This window comes from Botrytis deweyae, assembly GCF_014898535.1.
Source record: "Botrytis deweyae strain B1 chromosome Unknown BDEW_027, whole genome shotgun sequence".
Taxonomy (NCBI): Eukaryota; Fungi; Ascomycota; class Leotiomycetes; order Helotiales; family Sclerotiniaceae; genus Botrytis; species Botrytis deweyae.
In genome coordinates, this window is record NW_024066234.1 from 201,352 (window position 1) to 226,542 (window position 25,191).

General features: G+C 42.8%; 10 protein-coding genes across 10 annotated transcripts; 7 read left to right on the forward strand and 3 right to left on the reverse strand.

Moving 5' to 3' along the window:
• Positions 1-631: 631 nt before the first annotated feature.
• Positions 632-1,822, forward strand: EAE98_009300 (uncharacterized protein; the record flags this gene model as incomplete). Its single annotated transcript, XM_038956921.1, has 1 exon — positions 632-1,822. One exon carries the CDS (start codon positions 632-634, stop codon positions 1,820-1,822), a length of 1,191 nt encoding a protein of 396 aa, XP_038806688.1.
• A 687-nt stretch (positions 1,823-2,509) lies between these two features.
• On the forward strand, positions 2,510-3,337 carry EAE98_009301 (uncharacterized protein; the record flags this gene model as incomplete). Its single annotated transcript, XM_038956922.1, has 4 exons — positions 2,510-2,597; positions 2,700-2,745; positions 2,794-3,077; positions 3,183-3,337. 4 exons carry the CDS (start codon positions 2,510-2,512, stop codon positions 3,335-3,337), a joined length of 573 nt encoding a protein of 190 aa, XP_038806689.1.
• Positions 3,338-5,722: 2,385 nt separating this feature from the next.
• EAE98_009302 (uncharacterized protein) lies at positions 5,723-7,594 on the forward strand (the record flags this gene model as incomplete). The annotated part of the gene is made up of 1 exon (XM_038956923.1): positions 5,723-7,594. The coding sequence occupies one exon, from the start codon at positions 5,723-5,725 to the stop codon at positions 7,592-7,594; it is 1,872 nt and encodes a 623-aa protein (XP_038806690.1).
• A 1,448-nt stretch (positions 7,595-9,042) lies between these two features.
• Positions 9,043-11,881, reverse strand: EAE98_009303 (uncharacterized protein; the record flags this gene model as incomplete). Its single annotated transcript, XM_038956924.1, has 3 exons — positions 9,043-9,747; positions 9,852-11,627; positions 11,699-11,881. 3 exons carry the CDS (start codon positions 11,879-11,881, stop codon positions 9,043-9,045), a joined length of 2,664 nt encoding a protein of 887 aa, XP_038806691.1.
• Positions 11,882-13,011: 1,130 nt separating this feature from the next.
• On the reverse strand, positions 13,012-15,577 carry EAE98_009304 (uncharacterized protein; the record flags this gene model as incomplete). Its single annotated transcript, XM_038956925.1, has 3 exons — positions 13,012-13,056; positions 13,483-14,949; positions 14,996-15,577. The coding sequence occupies 3 exons, from the start codon at positions 15,575-15,577 to the stop codon at positions 13,012-13,014; spliced, it is 2,094 nt and encodes a 697-aa protein (XP_038806692.1).
• A 709-nt stretch (positions 15,578-16,286) lies between these two features.
• EAE98_009305 (uncharacterized protein) lies at positions 16,287-17,362 on the forward strand (the record flags this gene model as incomplete). The annotated part of the gene is made up of 3 exons (XM_038956926.1): positions 16,287-16,388; positions 16,450-17,057; positions 17,113-17,362. The coding sequence occupies 3 exons, from the start codon at positions 16,287-16,289 to the stop codon at positions 17,360-17,362; spliced, it is 960 nt and encodes a 319-aa protein (XP_038806693.1).
• A 386-nt stretch (positions 17,363-17,748) lies between these two features.
• Positions 17,749-18,610, forward strand: EAE98_009306 (uncharacterized protein; the record flags this gene model as incomplete). Its single annotated transcript, XM_038956927.1, has 3 exons — positions 17,749-17,793; positions 17,851-17,876; positions 17,929-18,610. 3 exons carry the CDS (start codon positions 17,749-17,751, stop codon positions 18,608-18,610), a joined length of 753 nt encoding a protein of 250 aa, XP_038806694.1.
• Positions 18,611-18,913: 303 nt separating this feature from the next.
• Positions 18,914-20,535, forward strand: EAE98_009307 (uncharacterized protein; the record flags this gene model as incomplete). Its single annotated transcript, XM_038956928.1, has 3 exons — positions 18,914-19,455; positions 19,514-19,931; positions 19,984-20,535. The coding sequence occupies 3 exons, from the start codon at positions 18,914-18,916 to the stop codon at positions 20,533-20,535; spliced, it is 1,512 nt and encodes a 503-aa protein (XP_038806695.1).
• A 441-nt stretch (positions 20,536-20,976) lies between these two features.
• Positions 20,977-21,165, reverse strand: EAE98_009308 (uncharacterized protein; the record flags this gene model as incomplete). The annotated part of the gene is made up of 1 exon (XM_038956929.1): positions 20,977-21,165. The coding sequence occupies one exon, from the start codon at positions 21,163-21,165 to the stop codon at positions 20,977-20,979; it is 189 nt and encodes a 62-aa protein (XP_038806696.1).
• Positions 21,166-23,228: 2,063 nt separating this feature from the next.
• On the forward strand, positions 23,229-24,407 carry EAE98_009309 (uncharacterized protein; the record flags this gene model as incomplete). Its single annotated transcript, XM_038956930.1, has 2 exons — positions 23,229-23,257; positions 23,324-24,407. The coding sequence occupies 2 exons, from the start codon at positions 23,229-23,231 to the stop codon at positions 24,405-24,407; spliced, it is 1,113 nt and encodes a 370-aa protein (XP_038806697.1).
• Between the last annotated feature and the right edge of the window lie 784 nt (positions 24,408-25,191).

Sequence of the window (25,191 nt, forward strand, 5' to 3'; positions counted from 1 at the left end):
AGTGTGTGGAAGGATCGTGTTATTGGATCGGATTATTGGGTTTCTACTGAGAAGTCTCACCAGATGCTTTCTTCAACAGGGGAGAACTGGGCTGGTTTACTCGATGGGTTGTGCAGAGCTGGAGTCTTTGAAACTCTCCTGTCGTTCTTAATTTTACCTTCGGAGATGAATGGGTTATTCATAGGATGTCTTTGATTATCTGGATTGTTCTATGGTTTCTTTGTGTGGACGGACAAAGATTCGTCCATTTAAATAGTTGGGACTCTGGCTTTTTTGTAAAAGTGAATAAAGAGTTTTATATTCAGATATAGAACAATATACTTTCCTTAAGTTTCTTCAAGTCATCAATTCATTGTGCTGGAACACTCGCCGAATCATTCCTTTATTGTTAACAAAGCGAGATTCGAATCACATTGTTTCTTCTATTTTCGTACAGTCATTTTTCTGCAGTATTTATTGACTCGAGATTCCCCCGAATTCAAGTCATCCATAAACAGCTCCATCATCACATTCTCTGCCACACATACCTATTCTATACACAATAATACAACAGTTCAGCAGGTCTGATCATCAACGTCGCAAACGAACCACACTACACAAACAACCAGAATTTAATTTCATCACTATCAAGATGCGGTTCACCAATAGCCTCGCTCTCGGAGCGGTCCTTTGCGCTTCCGTCATTAACGCACACCTGTCAATGACTTGGCCACTTCCCTTCCGTTCTGCACTCAACCCCAACGCTGTCCAATCTCAAATCGACTACAGCATCACAGCTCCACTCGCAGCCTCCGGTGCAAACTTCCCTTGCAAGTACAACGACATGGGCACCGCTGGAGGAAAATCCGTCGTCACTTGGTCTGCAGGTCAAACCGCCAACTGGACCGTCGGAACCGGTGCCATCCATGGTGGAGGATCTTGCCAAGTTGCACTCTCCTACGACTCCGGCAAGACATTCAAAGTCATCCATTCTTACATCGGAAGCTGTCCTACCGCAGTAAGCTCGAGCGCCGACTTCACTGTTCCCGCCGACGCCCCAGCCGGAGAAGCAATGTTCGCTTGGACTTGGCAAAATCAGATCGGTAACCGCGAGTTCTACATGTCCTGCGCTGCCGTCACCATCGAAGCCACAAAGGCTCGCGCTGCTCCAGCTGTCGCCTTTTCTGCCCGTCCCGATCTCTTCCTTGTCAATCTTGGTAATGGATGCACATCAGTGGAAGGTAAGGCTGTCAACTACCCAAATCCAGGTCCAGATGCAGATGTTACACGCAAGACTTCAGACTCAGGTACCTTCACCGGAACTTGTGGCCCTGTCAATGGTGTTGCCTCATCTGGCTCTGATGCATCGGGCTCAGCTTCAGGAAGTACAGGCGGTGAAAGCTCCAGTGCTCCAGCAGCTCCCGTATCATCTGCCCCAGCAGTTGGTGCGCCATATGTTCCAGTACCTATTGCTTCCTCAAGCACAACTCCAGTTTCCATCGTAATCCTTCCAACCATTGCAGCCTCATCTACGCTCAGCTCGGTCACCATCATCGCAACATCTGCACCAGCTTCACCAACATCAAGCACCACCTCCCCTTCATCCTCCGGAACCAGCTCCGGGGCCCTTCAGGCCTCAGTCGACGGTCTCTGTTCTGCTGGAAAAACATGTACCGGCTCCGGCTTTGGTCCATGTTGCTCCAAGGATGGATTCTGTGGAATTGGTGATGCTTGGTGTGGCACCGGTTGTCAACCCGGCTTCGGATCTTGTGGAACTACTCTCAACTCCACTTCTACTGCCAATCCCACCAGAAAGATCAGAGGAAGAAGTTGGAGACTTTAAGAGGAGAATGGAGTGATTTGGGGAAAGGGGTCAAGTTAGAATAGAATCTAAAGACTGCGTCTTTTTGTACAATTAGTTAGTACTTTCCTTCAAGTTTGTCATTTTAAATCGAGATTTTTTTGAACCACATATACGAATGAACCAATGTGATATGAATATATTGTAATATTAGTGAAGTGACAAGAAAAAGTGTAGCAAGTGAACGATGAATTTTTTGCAGTGTTTATTCGCAGGACTGGGACGCATCCAATCTTATTAGAAGTATGTTCTCCTGTTCATAGAACATCTTAACACCCAGGTTGAGATGCATCTGACGCAGAGGATCTCCGGATGTAATTAGGTCAACATGTGATCTTACTTGAACTTATGAGATTTTGTAGCCATTTCATATGTATTCATGACAACCTCTGAAGATATTGTTATGGAACTGATAAAGTGAATGAGTGTAGTGTCTTTGAATGTACACCCACAGTTTTTGGTGATTGAGGAGACATGAGGTCAACCAGAAATATACTGCCATTGTTCACCGTCTAACTAGCGCCATAACTGGGGTCAAACCTTAAGCTCCTAGCTACTCTGGCCTTACGACGATTACGAGTATCTGAGCATGCAGATGCAGGTGTTCATGATCAACACTTTAACAAATTCAACTTCTACGCTCTTTTGACAAAACATACCTCTTTCATCATGGAACAGAACGAATCTGCTGGGTCGTTGAGTTGGCGTCTCAGCTCACATCCTATTACTTTGTTGTGCTTCCTAGGATTTCGCATTTGTAGGTTTGCGCATTGTTTGATTTGAGCTTCGAGAGTTGTAGTTAATACTGGATGGATTGTTGGATATGCCATTATGAATACATTACTAACTGATAAAATAGCAAGTCTTCTGGTATATCTCTTCGGAATGCTCTTCATTAAAAACTTGTATGTCTCCGTTCCTAGATTTGTCAATTGACCCTCTAATTCAAATAGTGTCATGATCTTCATAATAACCATCCTGCTCCTCGCTGCCGATTTTTACTACCTAAAGAATATCGCCGGTCGCCGCCTTGTTGGATTACGTTGGTGGAATGAAGTAGATCCTGCCTCTGGTGATTCGCATTGGGTCTTTGAATCCTCAGATCCAAACACGAAAATCATAAACCCTACGGATAGCAGATTCTTCTGGCTTGCACTTTATTCGCAGCCATTGTTATGGGTTGGATTAGCCTTTGTGGCTATTTTTAGGTTTGAATTTATTTGGTTGACACTGATCGGTAAGTTCTGCCTTTTGTTTCGGATTGCAGGCGGCCGTGAGTATGGAATAGGGATAGAAACGAGATGACGCACCGAGGAAATCGCTAACGAGTATGGTTTTGCAGTGATTGCATTGAGTTTGACAGTTACGAATACTTTGGCATTCTCGAGATGTGATAAGTTTGGACAAGCATCGAATTTGGCGGGCAGTGCTATGTATTCCTCAGGAATCGCGGGAAATATTGCAAGCGCTACGATTGGAAGATTCTTCTCGAGATGAATATTCAAAACAAGCTATGGGAGGAAGAGAGACCCCCAGAAAAGTTGCGGCAAGACATATGAGAACTCAGGGGTTATGATACCAGAATGAACGAAGCCTGAGAACTTTGCTCCGTTCTTTTAACACAACGGGATTTGCCATGCGGTGCCTGGAGTCAATATTGTTATACAAGTGTTGTTAGGTGCGAATGTTGCAAGGGCGGCGTTCAATCATAGAGGCGTTAGTATCTGAAGGGCTTTCTTGTTCAAGGTGAACAAGAGCTAAATTATCACTAGCAAATGCTCATACCAAATGAAACTCCATCAAAAGTAACACTTGCTCTTTTCCAAGTAATTCTGATGCAATGCTGCTGTTAGTGCGAAGGGATGGAATAGTGGAATGGGGGAAACCGATGAATGATTACCTGGACCAAGGGCTCCATTATTAGTACGACAAGTAAAAGATGTTTAGACTATTTAAATCGATTTGCGCGCCTATAGAGCCTGAGAGAGATCTTAGAGTTAACCGTAGTCTGGAATATTACGATGAGTCTATCCCCTTATTAGATGGTATCCGACGCCTAACACCATATGACCGAAGAGTAGCCAAGTTATATTTCGGGGCGAGCTAGCTTGCTAGTGTTTTGGAGCGCCTAATACTTTCTATTCTTATTATTCTTATTCTTATCTATTCATTTATTTCATTATTATTTTAATAATTTAATAGAAATAATAGAAATAATAGAAATAATAGAAATAATAGAAATAATAGAAATAATAGAAATAATAGAAATAATAGAAATAATAGAAATAATAGAAATAATAGAAATAATAGAAATAATAGAAATAATAGAAATAATAGAAATAATAGAAATAATAGAAATAATAGAAATAATAGAAATAATAGAAATAATAGAAATAATAGAAATAATAGAATAATAGAAATAATAGAATAATAGAAATAATAGAAATAATAGAAATAATAGAAAATAATAGAAATAATAAGAAATAATGAAATATAGAAATAATAGAAATAATAGCAAATATAGAATACTAAATTTTAGCATTTAGAATATTGAACTTAGACATCAATAGATCCAACATTAACTCGAAATTTCTAAAGAATTTTTCAGATTTAAAATTATTTAATTATTTAAAGATTATTCTTATTAGATTCTCAAAGACTAAAAGATTAAAAGCATTACAAGAATTAAAAATACAAGAATTAAACGATCTAAAGACATTAAAAGAATTAAAGACTTAAAGAATTCCCCGAATTAAACAGAATTAAAGCTTCACAGACATTAAATGAATTAAAAGCATACCCTAAAAGAATTAAAAGAATTAAAAGAATTAAAAGAATTAAAAGAATTAAAAGAATTAAAAGAATTAAAAGAATTAAAGATAAAGTTTATTCTTTATTTTTTTAATTCTTTATATAATTGAATTTATAATTAAATATATTATATATCTGTATATAGATTAATTAACTATATATAAATTGGATTTCTAGATATAGAAATATAATTAATAGATACTATATAAAAAATTCCGTAAAATCCGATGTATAAGTTTCTTTCACTACGCTCCGAAACAATATCATATATACTAGCGCAGAATTAACGGAAGCAGGAGCTGTAGAAGAGTGTTTTGAAGAAATTACACGAAGGGTGGAAGCCCTCAAATTACCATGCCTAGTATTTGTTTGAAATTTAATATATTATTCCTTTCGTACTTTGTGATTTACAACAGTAGACTAGGAAAGGTCTTGAGTTTGATTTCCAATTTTATAGTTATTCGAAGTAGTGGAGGAGTATCTAATACAGCTTCGGTATATTTAATTAAGGTTGCTTAATAAGAACCGTAACTCATATCCATCCAAGATTAAACCTTCCCCCCCCACCGCCCCGCATCAAAAATGCAACAAACCACAACAATATTCAAATCTGTTGTAGTGAACACAATAAAAATGATAAAAATGACAAAAATATGTTGCGAAGCAGCCAAAAATGTGGAGGACTTGGGAATCGAACCCAAGACCTTTCCTAGTCTACTGTTGTGATTCACAAAGTGCGAAAGGAATGTTATACCCCTAAACCAGACCCCCATGTTATTGTTGAAGTATAACTAAATTTTATAATATATATTGCAATTGTGATAGCGCTTGGTGGATCAGCAAGAGAGTTTCGCGCACAGACCGTCAAACCCAGTAAGCGCGAAAGAAGGAAGAAATGTTTTAAGGCTCCACCTTCTGCTCTCTTATCTTAGCGCCTTCTGGCTATCATTGAATTTCTCCAAGCTCCCTAATTTTTTCTACATCCAATATATGAAGATATACCAGACACCTGTTCATTGCCAGTGATTCTAGGAGTATTTCCTTGAATCTAGGTCCTACCTTACCATAGATATGTCCTCGACTTCAGAATACACAAGGTTACACATAACCCCACTCAATCCCAACCTCCTCACTACTATAATACCTCCGTCAATTCTCCCTAATGCGAAGAACATTTCCTACCACACCCTCGAAACTTTCCAGGACAGACCTTACGGTTTTGTCGACCTACCTATTATGGATGCCGAAAAGTTAAAAAAGAAGCTCCATGGCTCTATATTAAAAGGTTCGAAAATCCGTATCGAAACAGCTCGACCAGCGAAAGATTTAAGCCCAGTAAATGAGCCAGAGCCAGCGCCCAAGAGACAAAGAGAACAGAAGGATCCAAGCAGAAAGCGCAAACGAGGAGAGGAAACCATACCTGCTGTAGTAATTGGAGATAGGAAAGTTAAGAGAGGCTGGACTACAACTGCCGCGGATATAGGCAAGGCGAAGAGGGAATCAAAGGAGCTTAAGAATGTTGTTAAGTCAAAATATACTACAAATGAGGAGTGTTTGTTCAAGACAATCTTACCGCCAAATGTTGCTGCACATACCAAGGCTACGAGTGGTGAGAAATCGAGTAGAAGGAGTAAGAAGGGTAGAGGTACTGTTGTGCACGAGTTTGCTAAAAGCACAAAATATGCAACCTTCTTAAGAAGTAACACTGAGGGTACAAAGTCGAAGCCCGCGGTAGAATTTATGGATGGGAAAGGGTGGGTAGACGAAGACGGTAATGTGGTAGAAGAAGTGGTAAAAAAGGTACGGAAGAGTCAGAAACCACCCAAGGTTGAGGAGCCGGCTCAGGAAAAAGCGATGGGCAAAGATAGCGCCAGTAGTTCGGACCAGGACAAGTCCACAGGAGGAGATTCTTCATCTGATGAATCTGATTTTGAAGGTCGAGCGATGAAGAAAGTGAGGCAGGCAGCAGAAGTCGAGAGCAGCAGCTCATCAGACTCGGAGAGTTCTGCCGACGAAGACGAGTATATCAAGCCACAATTAAAATCCGAGGATATTGTGATGACAGAAGCGGTCAAAGAAGCCCTCGAGGTTCCAATTGAGGCAGAGAAGCTTTCGGATGGAGAGAGCTCATCAGAGGAGGAAGTGGAACATATCAATTCGAGCCAGCCAAAAGTCTCCAAGGTTGAAGCTGAATCGGAAGATGATGCATCATCATCAGGCTCTGACACATCGTCGGATTCTGAGTCATTGGATTCCTCTGATAGTGACTCGGAGGACGAAGATGCATCGTCTGTCGTAGCCTCCCCTGAGAATCTCTCCACATCCACACCATCGACAATGCCACCGCCAACCTCGGTCATGACCCCGGAAACGAAAACAGCCCGACCTCAGTCATCCTCTGGTCTAAGTATTACAATACCCTCTCCCATCGTCCATTCAACATCCATCCCCACAGAGGTACATCCTCTTGAAGCTCTTTACAAACGTTCTAAACCTAATCCTGACTCCAATTCCGATGAACCCAAACCTGAAACCAAGTCAACCTCCTTTAGTTTCTTTGGCGCTGATGATGAGGACTCCGATATTGGCGAGGAACCCAATCAAATCCCTTTAACACCCTTCACCCAACGCGATTTCGAATCTCGAGGCTTGAGAAGCTCAGCACCGACACCTGATACTGCTTACGCCAACAAGAGATTTATATGGCCTGGAGGTAACGAGCATGATGATGATAACGATGAAGGGAATTCTCCAACACCGAAAGATTCTATAGGTGGAAAGATCATATTCAAAGAGAAAGAATCAGAGGAGGCGCCCGAAAGTGATTTTCAGAAATGGTTTTATGAGCACAGAGGAGAGAATACGAGAGGGTGGAAGAAACGGAGAAAGGCTGTTGCAAAAGAGCAAAGGCATAGAGAAAACAAGAAGAGGAGTCGTGCTTAGTTTTCTGTTACCCTGTATTTAGTCTGGATGATTCTCTTTTGTCAAATACCTATGTAATCGACTGTTGGTCTTTCAGTCTCTTGTCTTGTCAGTTTCCAGACAGCTCCTTCGTATAATCGCACGACTGAATCATCACCATTATCATTCATTATGAATATCACAGCCAGTCAAAAGCATCAATGTGATCATATCTCTCAAAACATAGCACAGCACAGCAAAATGGCGGAAACTCAAAGGCGATTTCAATTCTCTCAGTCTAACTAACGTTAAACCGGCAACCACGAAAAGAAATTCCTCAAGATAGCTAGACCCTCCTTGCCACAGAGGCTCAACCATCTTTCAATCCTTTAGTTCCCATTTTATGTTTTCTTCAATTTCACCAACTCGCTCGCTCCCGCATAAACGCATAACTAAAACTCGAAACTGAGATGAACACTCATGTTGCTGCCAATGAACTGCCGCCAAATTATATGAGTTTACTTTTCGGTCCTTCCTTTCTTCCTTTTAGATACCGTTCACCTTTTTAGGCAGTGCAGTGAATACGTGCACCATTTCCAATTAGTAAGGACTGTTGTACAAGCTGAAAACAAGGTCTAGCTTTTTGTAATGGGTAAAAAAATCACTATATCTTCGTGTCTTTCGAGAATCGCGGCATCGCATCGTCTCAAGGCGCGGAGACAGACGTATACCAAATTGAATAGAATCATTCGTCAAGAGCACAAAGATCAGGTTATGTAGTGTTCGCAAAGCGCCGCTGTATCTTGAACCTTGTGGAACTGTGCACACCGCAACGTATGGTACGCAAGGTGTGGCCGCTTCGACAGGATTCAAGATCAGGATAGTTACAAATGAGAGTGGTTCCGTGCTCCTGATCGATCTAGAAATCGTGTTCCGAGTCCAGGGTTTTGTGACAATAAACCGTGAGAAAAATCGTATGTATCGTAAGTATGTGCCGTGTCACATTGAGTACATTATTAAGTGACGGGGTCGTAAGAGTGCGTAATAGGATGGGTGAACTTATTGATCACTCCCATATCCGTGTCGTAATTTTCGTAAAAAGGAAAACAGAAAGAGAAATCCTGGTGCATAATCCCCAAATATAAGAAAAAGTCGCAAATGGTATGTTGTAATCGTACAGGGTATTGGGTATTCAAACAGTGATCGTTCATTTGTCCAAAGTATGATCATTCTCTATCTTTCATCAAGACCTTTCCAAAGGGTGAAGATGAAATATGAAGATGGAAAAGCTTGGAGCTCGAACGTAATGGGTGATGGTAAAACGAAAAAAGAAATAAAAGCAAGTGAAACTTTTGACCAGTACTTCTAGCTCTATCGAGGGATTGAAGTCGGTTGAATTATGATGCGAATTTGAAATTGTAGGATGAATGTTGGCGCCTAGATGGTATCCGGTAGCTTTCAACTGCGAAAAGAAGAATGAGCAAAGAGTATTAATCAAAAGCGCGTCCTTTACCCTTGCCACCACCAGTGTAGTATTTAGCAGGTAATGTCTCCATATTGCCCTGGTTGTTGTTGTCGCCATCGTTCATGCTATCGCGATAGGGATTTCTTGATGGAATCGTGGAATCAGCTATATCGATACTATCCAGTGCTGAACCTTCCTCGGTATTTATTCTTGAAGCCAAACCGCCAATATCAAAATGTGCTACACCTCCATTAGTAATTGCTTCTGGTCGTTGCTGGTGCACATTGCTGTCACTACTGCTAGCTGTAGCAAAATCAGCTTCGGAGTTATCATCTCGTGATCCATATTGCTTGAGCTTGCCGTCTACGATGCGTTTATGGCAGATTTTGCGGGGTCTTTCACCAAGATCTGGCGGTGGCGGAAGGTGCTGTCCTAATGCAATTTGCGCACTCTGGTGACTGAGACTCTTTTCCAACTTCTCCAAAGGGCCTTCGGTTTCGACACGCTTGAGGGTAGGTGCAACTGCCATGTCCAAGTCAATCCTTGAGCTATCATTTGATGGGATAGTGCTCATAGGTACGAATTTACCGGCGCCTTGTTGCAAATTTTCTGGGCTGTGCCGTAGAGGATGTGGAGATGGCATGTATGGATACATGGACGTTTGTGATGGTGCTGCGGGATCAATTGTGCTTCGATATCCGTTCCAGATATCGGTGATGTCAAGCGAGGTCTGCAAGAAATAGAAGTTAGTACTAGTTTTTGAGAACAAGACTGAGAATGTTCAGAGTTGATCGCTTGACAAAACTATGTTTGACTGTAATAACTTGTACTTACTTCTGGAGCTGGGCTTTCTCCCATGAGGGTTCTCATTGCTAGATCTCGATGGGTTGCAGCTGCCACTAGACTATCCCTACTTCTGACTGATGTGCGTGCTGACATCCCAGTAGGGATGAAAGGCGCATCTGGTGTGAGAACATTGACAGGGCGAGATCCACTTGGTTTGCTGGGAGTATGATACACTGTAGAGAAATCATCGGCTTGTCGAGAGAGGCCCGGGCTCAGTATAGCCTGTGGCAAGGGAGTTAGAGGTGATTCCGCAACTACCGGAGAGTAGTTGTAATTTCCAATGTATTCATTGATCATGATGGGAGACTGGTAGTCTGATCCGCCTCTAACTCCATACAGCGGAACTTGCTCAAAGCCATGGTTGGTGTTTGGGACTTGCCGAAACGTGTCCAAATTAGGTCTCATAACCTCAGTATATGAGTTCTGAACAGTCTGGGGTGTGGCGAAGGAGGGGAATTCACCTTGACGAGGGGTATGAGCAATCGGGACCATTTCGAAAGATTGTGGGCCAGGAATTCCACTCTCCAGATCGCCACGACTTCTAAGGTTGCTGTCTACAATATCTCGACTTCCGTTGGGTCGTCTGACACCGACTTGAGGATTATGAGCAATTCCACGTATTAGCATAACAACGAATGTTGAAGCTCCGACGCATAGAAGGAGAACACTGAGGACAAGCCACCAGATGACTGGAACGCTTATATTGTAAGGGCCTGGTTTATTGTTGGCATTCTTTATCGCAATGATGACTCCAACGCAAACTGCTGTAGAGAGCATGCCAAATTGCGTTACTCCAACCGTAACCCAGCAACTGGTTGTTAGATTGCTAAAGAATCCGATTCCCCCTTTGTTATTGATGGGCAGGGAGCGCCGTACTAGGTGCGGCTCTGCCAAACGTCGCTCTAGTGCTAACCGTTCGTCTTGTTTCCTTGCCGCAAACTGAGCTCTTGCCTCAGCTGTCACTCTGATCGGAAGGGGGGGTCGCGGGGTTGGTCGTGGTGGTAGCTCAGTCGGGAAACTAGTTGATTTAGTGACTTTAGCAGGAGAAGGGGTTGCTCGTTTTCCATTGTAAGTAGAAAGGAAAAGTCCCATATGCATATCGCTTAAGCCCGAGTAAAGTTCATCCTCAGAAACCGCAGAAACCGCTGTGGAATTAGGAGAAAATTTGCTCTTCTTAGACTTCTTGTCTTTGCCCTTTTTCGAACTCGTGTCTTTAGGACTAGTGAGGGCCCCTAGTTGATCCAAGTTCTCTGGAATAGCTTTACCACCGTACGGTATTGTATTTTTAAAGGGCGATGTGCTCGATGCCTCAAATACTGGGGCAGCATTATCACCAGAACCTTTGGCAATCAAAGTTGGTTTTTGATCATGATCATATGATCGCTGAATAGCAGAAGATTGATTCTCTTTTGCAGTATGAAGACCATCGTCATAAGTGCTCTCCATGCCAAATGAATCCATATCATTGGTACATGCGCTTAAACCACGTGAATGACTGTCTGGTAATTGATTACGAGTGATTCCATATAACCGTGGCGCAAACGCAGCGGTATCTTGGCTACGATTCAAGGAAGGCGAACCCTTCACCATTTGATAGTTTTCGTCTAGACTTCCTCGCCCGTCTTTATCCTTAGATGGAATGAGGTACTCAGATAAGTCAGCATTTGACAAGCTCTGGTTACCTTGCGTCAACTCCTTTTCCTTGAACACATTCAATCCTTTAGAAAACGCTCCCCGAGCCATGATTATCGACCTGCTGTTGGACTTGGGAGGTATTAGCAAACTTAACTTTCAAGTTTTATGGTAGATATTGTAAAGTGATGACCTACTCTTACTGTGCGCGAAGAGGATGCAACACTTGCTTCAGGATTCTGAGGATGCGCATTGGAGGATTGCCGTGGAATCGATGGTGAGTGGTTTGAATCACTGAAGGGATTGAATCTTGAACTTGATTTATTGGGCTTCTGTCTGCCAGTCGCATTTTGTGCTGCCCGGTTTCCTTTGTTATTTCGATCCATTTTTATATTATGCGCGTTGTTATCTTATGAATAGAGCTCTTTTGAGAGGCAAAGCGTAGAACTTGATAATTATTCGTCATAGAACAACTGGTACTGGTGAAAGTTGTGGAGGATATAATCGCGTCTGCGACTATGAGGATGGAGGTAGAAAGAGAATAAGGGAGTGCCGCCTGTTGGAATTCTTTTTGGGGGAAAGCAAAAAGGAAAGCCGATGAAGGCCAATTTAGCGATTTAATCAGTTACTTAGAGAATCTTCATCGAAGAATTGGACAGAAGTTATGCAATCAGCAATAATTTGCTGTTGTGGAGCAGTGGTGGTGATGTTTTTGAAGATGATAGAATATAGAAACCTAGGGCTTTGTGGGATCCGAGGCCGAACAGTAGCAAATGGCAAGCAAGAAAGGTGGGTCCACTCAAAATACAGAAAGAATATCAAATATTTCTTTCAGACGAGTTTCTGGGCTGGGCGGTGAATAACTTCGAGTGAGTACTATAGTGATCAGGTGGGGATGGAAAGAGAGTGAATTTTGGGAATTGTGATTGTGCAAGGAATGGGAAGGCTAGCTTTAGTCCATCACAATAGCAGCAAGTGGGCAAAGAGACAGCAAGCAGGGTGTGCAAAGAAAATGAACCTCGCTGTTGTTATTTTTCTTGTTATTTTTGATACCGACTGAAACTAGTCAATCAGGAGGACCTGTTGTTAAATCAACTTCGGATCTGACAACTTCGGATATTGCCGGTTGCTATCACTAATCCTTCTGTTGAAATCTTGATCCCAAGCTTCATATTATCAATTATTTCCCTCAATGTAACAACTATTTCTCAAAGACTTTAAGAAGAAAGATCTATATTGTTCATTGTCGTCATTCCGCCCATTTATTTACCTTTTGAAGAAGTTTATACTCATCTGCCTCTCAATCTGGAACAGTGAGGCTATCTGACAAGGCTGGTCCAACTCAACTTGAATGGCAAGACTGTAAAGCACAAGTCTTATTCAAAGAATACAAGTGGAATGTCTAATATCTGCCGGTTTACTCCTTATGTACAATATAATACAAAACACACCAGACTGCAGAAGCGAGTCTATATCAAGGTTAAACAACAATACTCAATCCAAACAACTATACCTTCTACACATTTGGTGACAACAAATCATACTTGACACATCTTTCAACCTACATTGGATTGTCAGCATTTGAACAACCATCGCTAATTTTCAGTGCTAGATTAAAGGGGCTCGGGCTTGGGCTCGGCATCCCAAGGCATACAAAATAAAAACTTCGTGTGGATAGAGAGAGGTGGAAAAAGAGAGCCAATGTCATGGGGCAAGGTGTGTGCAAGTCTGTCCAAGCACAGCCTGAATGATGTTGCGCTAGAAACCAGTTTGTTTCAGAAGGCATAGACTAGCCAAGCTAACCTGGCACATTGACAAATTGCTACCAGCCCACTGCCAGAGGCAGACACAAAGAACATGATAGTTGCTGCCAAGCGTTTGACCAGAATAGAAGGCAACAATGATACATAGGAATTCAATGCAGGAGTTGCGACGAAGAATGCAACAGCAGATAAAGGGACGGAAGTAAAGAAAGGGCGGAACATACATCTTCAATGGAAGCCTGCAAGAACTTTCTAGCTTCCAAACCTGCCCATACCTTCAGCATGGAGAAATCACCTTGGCGTAGCATTCCACCTCCACTCTGTGCTCCCAATTCTCGCAGAATAGGTAGTGCAGAGGAGAGCAAGTCAATATCAGGGTTGAGACTTCTGCCAATACCCTCTAGCAACAAAATGCTGATGACCACATTGACAAAATCACCCTCCATCCTGACATGATGAGTTCGGACCATAGAGAGAACCTCGTTTAGTATATCTCCTATCTTCATGTTGCCCAGTGCTAACGTGCGACTCTTGACTCCTAGGACAAGATGTTGCATTTTCAAAGAATAAATCTCTTCATCAATAACTGCATCAGGCTGGCGACATCTTTGACACATCAAATGACCTGCTTTATAACCGTCAAACTCAGCCACAGCTTTGAAGAGATCAAGAAAGTTTCTTCGATTGGTTGCATTTAGTTCTGTGACCAGTCCTGTGTCAATGAAGATCAATTGGGGCCTGAACCCTTCTTTATCAATTTTTGAAAGTTCTGCTTGCCATGCCTGAGGATCCTTTCTATGGCGATATGGTTGAAGTCTTGCCAATACTTGTTCAGTGACATCTGGTTGGGACTGAGGATCTTCGTCTTTATGTTTACTGAAAGGTAGGTTGGGCTTCTCAGATTGGTAAAAGCGGACCATAATATTACCTGGATGAAGGTCTGCATGTATGAAATTGTCAATCAGCAACATGCGCAAGAATGCATCAAGTCCTTCATCCGCAATATCTTGTTGGAATACACCGCCACCATTTTCCATGAAGTCAGATAACGGTATACCCTGTGCAAATTCCTCCACCAGTACTTGTCTTGTGGTGAATTGAGTATATGGAAATGGAAACCATGCTGTTGTCCTTGGTTTGAAATTCTTCCTGAAAATTGACAAATTTGCAGCTTCAATTCGAAGATCAAGTTGCAATCTCATCATTTGTCCAAATTGTTCGACTTCATCTGGAAATGACAGCCATTCAAATGTGGGAATCAAATTTATTACTGAAGCAAATACCCACATGATCCGTAGATCTCGTCTAACAACTCTTTCTACCCCTGGATGAAGAACTTTAATTGCAACATAACTTGATGGGACTCTTTGTGGTGTGCTCTTAATAAGCGTATCGACATTTTTACGCACATTTCTTCGTATGTTTGTGGGCTCTTGTAGATCTGGATCTCCTGGTGTTGCCAAATCGGGTTTCAGCTTGGCCTTGTAAACTTGTGCTATAGCTCCCACCCCCAAAGGCTGTTCTTGAAACTCCTCAAATATATCGTCAAAGGGTCGCCCATCAAAAGCTCTACTTATAATCCTTTTGGTGGCATGTAACGAGTGCGCGGGTGCATTGGAATGGAGTTGTGACATAATCTCGCACATTTGCGAAGGGAAAATATCTGATCTAGAGGCAGCCCATTGCCCAAGCTAGAAAGTCAGCACAGCAAGGTACAACAAGAATTAGATACCGCACCTTAATAAATGCAGGCCCAGCTCGTTCCATAGCCTTAACTAAGAACCTGTACCACCATAGTGTACCCATCCGCTCATTGTCTCGCGCTATATCCCTAGGCCCAAAGTATGCAGCGGGTATAGTAACAAGAACTGGAACGAATATAGCCACAAGGTGCAGGAAGCGTATGCTTGTGCAAAGGGGTTCCCATAGATAGGCGTCTAGAAAATAGATTATACTATCTTTTACTCGTTGAAGCCCTTGAACATCATCGCCCACTTTCTTGCTAATTTCCTCCCTCGATGCCTCTAGCATTCGACCTTCTGCAGTCATCTCAGTTCCGCCATTATCCTTTTCTGATAGTCGAACAAATACTGTAGGGCTTAAGCCTGCTGCGGCGGCGAGTATCAGCCCTTTGGTCTGCGGAGGCGATTTGAATTGCCAATTTCCTCGTCTTCTCCAACCCCCTTCTCCCCCACATCCACCTCCACCACCAGTCCTATATGATTGTCTTGTCGTTGATTGAATATTCCGACATTGGATCGAGGTTCGTATTCTAGGAAGAGTCTGACGAAGACATGTTCGACCTGTGGCCAAAAACATCCTTATCTTCCTTCGTGTGAAGATTGGTTTGTTCCCGTAATCGAGTACTATCGAGGCTCCATAGATGTTTTGTTGTTAGTAGGTTTAGTTAGAGTACAACCCAAACGTTGTTAACCCCCTTCGCGGAAGCATGAGATGCGCCAGTGAAGTATTGATTCAGTGACGTCAGGAATCAATTATAACATTTCTTCATTTGAACAGCACCAAAAAACGTAATTCAAGTTCATATGCCAAAACATGTCATGATGATTGCGAAAAATAGAAACATTTAAAGAAGAAATGGTATTTGTATATATATATATATACATACATATATATACATCTAATTACCCAGGTAATATTATCACTCAATTTACCTAGTCAATGTCAACAACCTGATTCCTTTCATTCTCCGCGCGTTTGTTCCATCCGATGTGATAAATTATGCTCTTTACTCCAGGGGACCCATATAATTTTTCGTGAACGGCGGAAGCAGCGGTTCATCGCCGGTTTGGGTAAAAAAAATCCTTGAGCGGCGGAATTTTTACCGAATCCCCTCTTTCCTCCTCTTTTTCTCTTCTCTTCGAATCACAGTGAAGCTAATTCCAATAAAGATACATTCATTTACTTCTTCAGTGTTTAAGAGGACATCAATTATCTCCAATTTATATTCTTCATATTCAAAACTAAAAAGTACACAAATTAGTTCATCCTAAGTCTCGCAAGCAATATGGGATGGTTCTGGGCTGATTCTCCTGCAACTGCTGCTGCGGCGTCGGGTATGAGAAATGCTCCTCACGCCTTGCCCAAGGATAGCAATGCCACTCCGCCTGTGAGTAGATAAATCTCTGTTCTTACTCAGTCATTTTGTGATTCTGATTTCCGCTCGCCAGCCATCATGTCCTATGCACAAACCCAGCGCAGATGCTCTGAAGCCTGTGGCAAAACCTCCAACATCATCACCCGAATCCGCCTGCCCATACACGCCCGACAACGTCTCTCAAGAATCTAAAGCGACGTCTAAATACTCCAAATACAACCCTTTGAACTACATGTTCCCGGACTTATCTCAAGAGAGAGCGAAGGATCAGACTATAGCATTGCCAACTGAAAGAGAGCCATCTACGATACCTAAAGGCACTGGGGATGGTAACTGGGAGTATCCTTCGCCACAACAAATGTACAATGCTCTTCTGCGCAAAGGATATACTGATACGGATGCGACTGCCGTTGAGAGTATGGTATCAGTTCACAATTTCTTGAATGAGGGTGCTTGGGCTGAAATTGTAGAATGGGAACGAAGATTTGGTAAAGGGTTGTTGAAGGGCTGGGAGAATTGCAGGAGAGGAGAAGAGGGTTCCAAGGCAGGAGCAGAGATTGGTGCAAATGAAGATGAAGTGCCCCAGCCCAAGTTAGTTCGATTCATGGGCAGACCGAAGGAGATGACACCAAAGGCTGCGATGATTCAAGCCATGGGTTGGGCTTTTCCGGAAAAATATGGGTATGTAGTTTTGCGATTTGTTTCAATGCCTCAACTTGGCTAACCATGATTATAGCACTGAGCCACCATTCGATCGACACGATTGGTTTGTCCAAAGAGAATACAATGGCCAGAAGAAGGAAGTTAGATACATCATCGATTATTATTCGGGGGGCGAAGAACCCACTGGAGAACCCATATTCTATCTGGATGTTCGACCCGCCCTCACTCCGACGCAAGCTGTAGAGCGCATGATGCGATGGAGTGGTGACGTTTGGTATCGCGCATCAGGTGCTTCCGTTAGAGAGAACATCAAAAAGAATTAGGAATTTGTCTATTTCTTGAGACATGATATGGCGTTTTGCAGCGGTTTTTAAGCAATACGCTTCGGGTTGGGTTAGGGTTTGGTATCTATGTTTATGATCTGATTGGATCAATGACTTGTGGTTATGCATGTGGAATGGTCCCTGGGTAGGAATTACAGTTTACGCCTCTCTTCTCTTGTAGTTATTGATACCTAAATAATGACATTTCTTATTCACGACGTCAGAGTTATTAAACTTTCGCGTATAGCTTATGGACAGCTTATCGCAGTGCGAGATCTCTAGAAGGTGGAGCCAGCCGAATCATGATAAGAGCTCCTTCAAATCCCCCACTATTCATACATTATTGTTCCCTCTTCCGAATGGTTTGAAAGACTAAGACAGCCAATATGGCGGAACCCTTTGTATCAATCAGGAAACATATAAAATGGGGAGCAAGTATTTATAATATTTCTACAATCCTACCTCAGATAGGCTAACAACTATTGCAGGATAGAGCAGCAAAAGAAAATACAAAGTGCATATCTTGAGCTGTTATCGACAGCCCTAACATGCTAACACACACTTAGCACTCTTGTCCTAACGTCTGCCGATAAACACTATGTAGACATTCGAATCCTTGACCCATCCCATCCACTCCCAAACAGTACCACCGACCCTCAAGCAATCTTGAGGTTGGAGTGGGGTTTTGCGGGAACTGCAATCAGCACTCCCGCAGTTTTCAAAGATGGTGACAAAAGCATCTTGATCAAGCCGGCACATACACAGTGGGTTCATGAAATAGATAATAAGATACGAAATCCTGGACCGAATGATCGTGATGAGGGTTACATGTATCCTGTGGAGGGCACAAACGAAGTTCTAGAGAAGGGTGCTATGGTAAATTCCGACACCGGGAAAGTGGAAGACTATGAAGAATTATGGGAGGATCTCGAGGTTGGAATGATGGAAGGGGAGAAGAGCGATTATTTTATGAGTTGGGTGCTGAAGACGAAAGATGCTGGTGAGGTGAACGGAATGGTAATTAGAATTGGCGAGTGGGTACAGGGGGTCATGAGAAAGGGGGATGACTTCTCAGTTGTTAGGTGGAAATGGACTATCGAAGAAGGATGGAAAAGAGTGTTGGCGATCGGTGAAGATTTCGGACTAGATAGCAAGGTCTTTGAGAGAGAGATATCTGTGGGTGACAGCATCAAGGTTGACAGCGGCGTGGAGTGGGAATTCAAAAGCTGTCACAAGCACAGGAAGTAAGCAAGGGAGCTGGAGAGCCAAGTAGTCAATTTCAAATCTTTTTGATTGATATTATGATTTCCCATGGAAGAATGGTATTTCATTTTGCCCTCTCGTTGTGGCCAATGAGCTACTACCTTGGAATCTGCTCCGCGTTTGCATATTTACATTCCTGTTGAGGAATGTTAATATCTCTTCTCAGAATCTATAAGTATAGGATTTAGCTTCAAAGCAAACAATTGATTCTTACGGCAATACATGTCTCTTATTTCCATTGCATTCAATTCTGTCTGTCGTTTATTTATCTTGAATTTGTAAGTAACTATGCCCTGGTTATCACGCAACAGCAGTTCCGTGAATTCCATTGGAGACATGATGGCAGTCCCATCAGCACCTATTGCCCCGGCAAAGATATCGCCATCCTCTTCAATGGTTGTCACAGTCATTCCTTCGATCATCGATCCTACATGCGGGACATCACCCGCTCAATATCGCCATTCAACAATGGAAGTCCTCTGGAATTCCATGCAAATACTTTCTCGCAATTTGTACTGCATTCCCCAGATGATGGGATCTTTCACTTTTAGTGTGGCCCAAACGATCCCTAAGAGCTCAGGGAGGGATATGTATGAAATGGGCATTCAGTGTATTTTATGTATTATGGAGTGTTGGGCAATGCTTATGATCATACCGGCATTCTTGACGATGCCTGGAGCGATGTTCATGATGTGTTGTGCAGCTATGTGGGGGGCTATGATGGGGATGGCATGGCTATTGAGAGGAAACGAGAGAATTTGTGAAAGTATAATGCCTGTTGGAGACTTTGGGGACGAGAAATGGATTTTTGTTAATGGTAGTTGTACCAGGTAGGCAGATCACCCCCTAGGAAAGGAGTATTTGTGCACATCGCTCATATTGGAATAGCTACACTCAAATGATGCATCACCTCACTCGACTGAGTATCATTTTCCACCGTCGCATGACCGGAATCCACAATCGCACCTTGGGGCTCCCTCTTGACCTTCTCCTCCACTTCCTTTCGATTACCATGCCCATCCACCGAACTATGTACTCGCAACTTCGCGAAACTCTTTTGACACCCAGTATCCAAAAAGTTGTCATTCTATCACATTCAACCGGCTCCAAGATCGTCTCTGATATTCTTGATCAACTACATGCCGATCTCCCAGCTAGTTTAATGGCGAAATTGGAGATCTATACTTTCGGAGCTGCAGGTGGCTCTTTCTCGAATCCGCTGGTCAATTCGCTATGTATGGATCTTGGCGCTCTTGGAGAAAACGAAAATAACAATATGAAAGCTTCTTATGAACGCGTAATACCTGTGAGTATCTTCATATCATTCTATTTAAATACCCATCTCATCGTGGTAATAGCACATTGAACATTACCTTCCTCTTACATCTTCGCCACTATCTACTATGTCAATCTTGCATCCGGTCTTGCATACTCTAGATTCTCGATTCTGTGGCAGAATGTTCATCTTAAATGGGTTTCACCCAGTCTTGTTCGAGCAATACTTGGATATGATGTTCACTTGGCGCAAGTCCGTCAATTCCGTTGATGGGTCTGAAACTCGAGGATTCTGGGATGAAATGGTCCGTGTTGATGGAGAGACAGCTGAAAAGAGAGAATTTACCGCGGGTGCAAGAGGTGCAGCTGGTATGGGAAAGGGAGAGAGGAGATGGAGTGGGATGATGCAGATGGAGAAGGAGGGAAAGAGAAGACCGGGTGGTTGGAGCTGGTCGAAGATGGGGATGGATGGTGTGGGAATGGCGAGGAGGGAGGCGAAGGCTTTGGAGGGAAAGAGAATGAGAGAGGTGGGGAGGTTGGGTGGTTACGAGGGTGGCGAAAGACTAAGTGTGGGCTGGTTTGAGGGAAAGGGAATGATGGGGTTAGAGAAGAGGATGGTGAATGGCGGCCAGTGAAATTGGGGATAAGTGATGGTCTAGGGACTGTTAGCGGAATTGAGAGCGGTCTTGAGGGTGGGGATGAAGTGGCAGTTGATAATTCTGGGGATTCTCGCAATTTTAGGATAGATACCAATGGAGGCAGCTCGATTTCTGAGAACAAGGAAAAAGAAACCGACGTCGATTTGGATATGTTAGTAGCAGTATGGTTTTAACGAGGTCTGTTCTTACTTATAACTTTTTAATACTACGGAAATATGTATTTGAACTTTTGTTTTCCGATCGCACTATATTGAACCTAGCATGCTCCGATTTTTTATTTGAAAATATCGGGCTTTTTGCAGTGTCAGATCAAGATGTAGCTGAAATTCAGGATGATTGAACTGGAGGATGTAGAATTTCTACGCCACTACCCCGAAAAGACATCGTGAGAAAATACAAGCATCATTATCCTGGTTCTCAAATGAGACCTTTTACTAGGTGCTGCTTTGACTTCACTGTCATGTCTGTAGATTTCATAATTTGAACGCCATTGCGGTGGTTGCGTTTGAGTTCCGGGTTTGAACGGCTACTTTTATGAGTACGCGGACCGGCTTGGCTATTATGCCCTTCGGAACCCGCACTAAGATTCTCTTGAGTCAGCGGCATTATAGGATGCTCTTGTTTGGTTGAAGCCTGAGGGGCGTGCTACTCTGTAGATTTTTGTGTTTTGGGCGCTGTAGATGAGGTCTTTTCCTGTTTCACAGGAGGTACTTTGTTGTATTCCTTGCAGAAACTACAGTTTCTCCGCAAATGCCTGGGTGATTCTCCACTCCTGGTTCTTTTCCTCTTGTTGAAATTAGAAGGTTGTCTATGTATAGCCCGTCGTGGAGGCTGTGTTGATTCAAAGCAATGTTCATGAATAATACCATGAGTAGCATGTTTGATGTACGTTGCATGATCTTTTTCGTCTCCTTAGATACATGGAGGTGTTCAAAGGTCCTTCTAAAATCAACAATCTGTCGTCCCTTAAAGATCCCAAATTCTTCGGAAACTACAAGCTAGTCCTTGTCGAGTATGCCCTGTTCATTGTCTTCTTCTGTATTGTGCAACTTTCTGACGATCAAAAAGTGTACCTGATAGTAACAGTATATCGTGCTCGCTGGTAATCGTGTGTTAACCAAGATGCTTTAGGCTTTGAGTAGCCTCAATCGCCTTGCTATCTCCAGACTTTCTAAATTTAGGCACACTGCTTTTCAGATTCGGGATTTCGATATACTATCCGACTCAGACGAAGCCGGGGACGAGAGGGTATGTTTTAGTGTAAACTCTGAATTCATCTTCGGAACTAAAAGTGTCTAGAGGAAGTGAAGACACGGTCTAAGAATGTGCTATCTGGCCTGCAAGTTAGCTGCCTTTGTTTTGAATATTTTCTACAGCATACATTATGAGATATTAGATATCTTTGTCAAATGGTTATCTGTCGCTACAATGAAAGATTTATGTAACAGGTTTACCTGGAGCCTACCTTACCATAACATCTGTATTTAATGGGCTATGTCTTTTGGTGCTCTTGTTGCTGTTGGCGTACGCGACCTAAGTCCCAAGAGAACCAATCATAGAAAACGTATTCAGCGACTTAGTTACCTTGAAGCATATGACGGGCCGGCTGATCAGGTCTCTTACTCTATCTTTTCTCTTTGTGTTATGTGGATATCGAATCTGTTTGTACGTTCATGTTCATTTGCCAAAGGCTCTAACATCGGAAAGCCAGGAACTCTGACGGGTAATCGGCTGACCTAAATCGATTGGGAAGTCCCAGATAAGGTGTTCCTTCAGGAATGCAGTCCTGTTTGTTAGTTCGAGGATTGAGTAAGACATTGTTTGGTTGATGAAAGTAGTGTGGGCGTGCCGATGGCCCCCAAGAGTGGACCTATGAGCATTGCTCCATCAAAGTAATGGTTTTCCTTCTAGCCTTTTCACGATTCATTCCTCAACCTCCAGTCTAAAAATTCAGAATAGCGAAGTAATGTTCAATTAGTTTCCCGGATTTACATCTAAATGTCTTTCTTGAGCTTTCAGAGTGGTTTTGTTCCCTATAAACATGCACGTCGCTCGAATATCGCGTCTTTGCATCGATAAATTTTCACGAAGGTCAATCCAAATTCAAGTATCACACAATTTTATCAGGTCCTTCCTTTTTAATACCACTGCACTGAGTGAAATGCTCGAACTGTCGTTCTGCTACAAGTTCATGTCTTCAAGTGAAATCACACCACAGAACCTTTTTACGCCGACGCACGACGTGTGATCAAAAACGAAAAGCATGTACGTAGCGGGTGTGCTTCCGACCTCGTAAACTAAATTACATAAAAGGTGAACTGCAGTAGATTGTATTGTTATCAAGGAGCCAGCAATTTGGCCTGCGTAGGATTGTATCGCTATGGCATTTGCGTATTGAAATAAGCGCCGACCACTAGGCCTACAATACCTACAGGGCTGAATAACAAAGACCATCAAACTGTACGCAGCTAGGCCAGTCAAGGATGGCGGAGGCTGTTATTGTTGTTGATTGAAGACTTATACAAATGTTTTCACAGTATTGAAGGAAAGGTCTGTTTCATTGAATTGAGAACACTAATCACTCGTGGAACAGCGATCAGAAAACCGCCATATTTGCAAACTAGATCTCATATTATTCTTGGATCAATCAATCCACCATCTACTCAAACATGGGCTTAAGGGGTAGGAGACACCGCTCGTAAGTTTACCACTTTCTACATACACCAACACGCAAGTTCCGCTAACCACTAGTCATTTTATCAAGGAAATCTGGTGAAAAGAAAGATAAATACAGAGAATATAGTGTCTACGCCAGCGAGTGTATGCTTCTACCTGGCTACATAGAGCAATCAATCACACTCGATGAGGGTACCAATGAAACGGGTAGGGACATTTGGAAACGCTCGATCAGATTCGAAGTAGATCCGAAATCAGTCCAGAGAGACAGTGAACATGGGCATACTTACCGTGGTTACTCACAATCACATCGACTGGGCAAAACAGCACCAGGAGAGTTGAAGTCTTTCAAGGGAATCGTTAGGAGTATACACGACAAAATGAAGGAAGCGATAAAAAATGGTCACCGCTTCGGAAAGCTTGAGTACATAAGTGCTGTCCTCGAAAAAGCACTCAGGAAGGGAAGTTTGCTTGTTCATCAATCTAAATTGGAAGTTCTCGAGAACCCATCTGGCCGCCGAACCTGGCAGGCTCAATTCATAAGACTTGGAGCCAGAGACACGGAGAGAAAGATAACGAAACGTGAGAAGAAGCACGAAAAACGAGAAGTTAGAAGAGATGAAAGACTAGATCGGATTAACAACTCTAGGGTTGCGAGAGGATTGGGAGTACAGCTAAGCAATAACGAGAAGAGGAGTCGAAAGCGGCACGATCGGATGAGACGCCCTTCACGGAGTGATGCTGAGTCTACGGGGTCGTGGGAAACTGGTTCAAGTGCTGACTCTTATTATTCAGACCCTTCTCATGGAAGGCGGCGCCGCAGTTCATCTCGTCACTACGATGGCTATACTAGTGGATATGACGAAGACGACTCTTCAGATGACGAATCTGATACCAGATCGTATGCATCTTCGGGGGTTTCGAAACCAAGCCGCTCCTCAAGCTATGGTTCCAGAAGCTCTGTCGCTTCGGGATCTGGTCGGTCAGACTCAGAATACGAGTCAAGACATAGAAGTGGTCGTTACAACAATTATCCGTATGATGATAGAGCGAATAATCCATATGCTTATAGATCGGATGATCCATATGCTTATAGGGCGAATGATCCATATGCTTACAGGGCGAATGATTCATATGCTTATAGAGCGGATGATCCGTATAGAAGCTCGTGAGGAATGGCAAACAACGAGAGGGAGAGTAGATAGCGGTGAAGGAAGCAGTTGGGAGAAAATGGTAAACAGGCTGTTCAGCATGTCCCACAGTTTTGGTACTGATCGGTCTGAGTTTTTTTATTGTTTCATTTTCTTTCTTACTATTGTTCATCATATGTATGATCTCTTCTTCACATTAATATACTTCATTACTTGGGAACATCTTATTTACCCATGTTTTTTCAAATATGTTATATCTACTTGTGCAAAAAGAGCTTGCAGTGTCATTGAAGGGCATTTCCCGTATCGAAAATCTACGCCCACAATCAGGTATTAACTTTTGACTTCAAACGAATAGGCATTATTACAATGGTGAATATCAGGAAAGGATCGTTAGCCCAATAATGCTGAACAGATCCCACGGGTCGACCGATCTCTTTGACAGATACAAAGCCGTGGCCGATAAGAGGGCTGGCCGGGGTGCTCGCTCACACAACCTTATAACCTTCACATGCGCGCTTGCAGTGTGTATAGAATCTGTATACTCAGCCCCAGGGCCACGCTTGTAAACTCACAATCCACCCGGCCGAGCACCACATAACACTTGGAAGGACCTTTTGTTTTGCGTTCTTCATTTCTTGATTGCCAACTTAATTTGGCTGTCAAAATAAGACACTTCAAAAACGTGAAACGAGCGTGTCATATCTCTCACAAATAGATAATGAGCAATCTATCTGGAAGACAACGTTGATACATTCAAGCTCCCACAAGACACTTCAATTCACATAGGGTACACTTGAGCCTA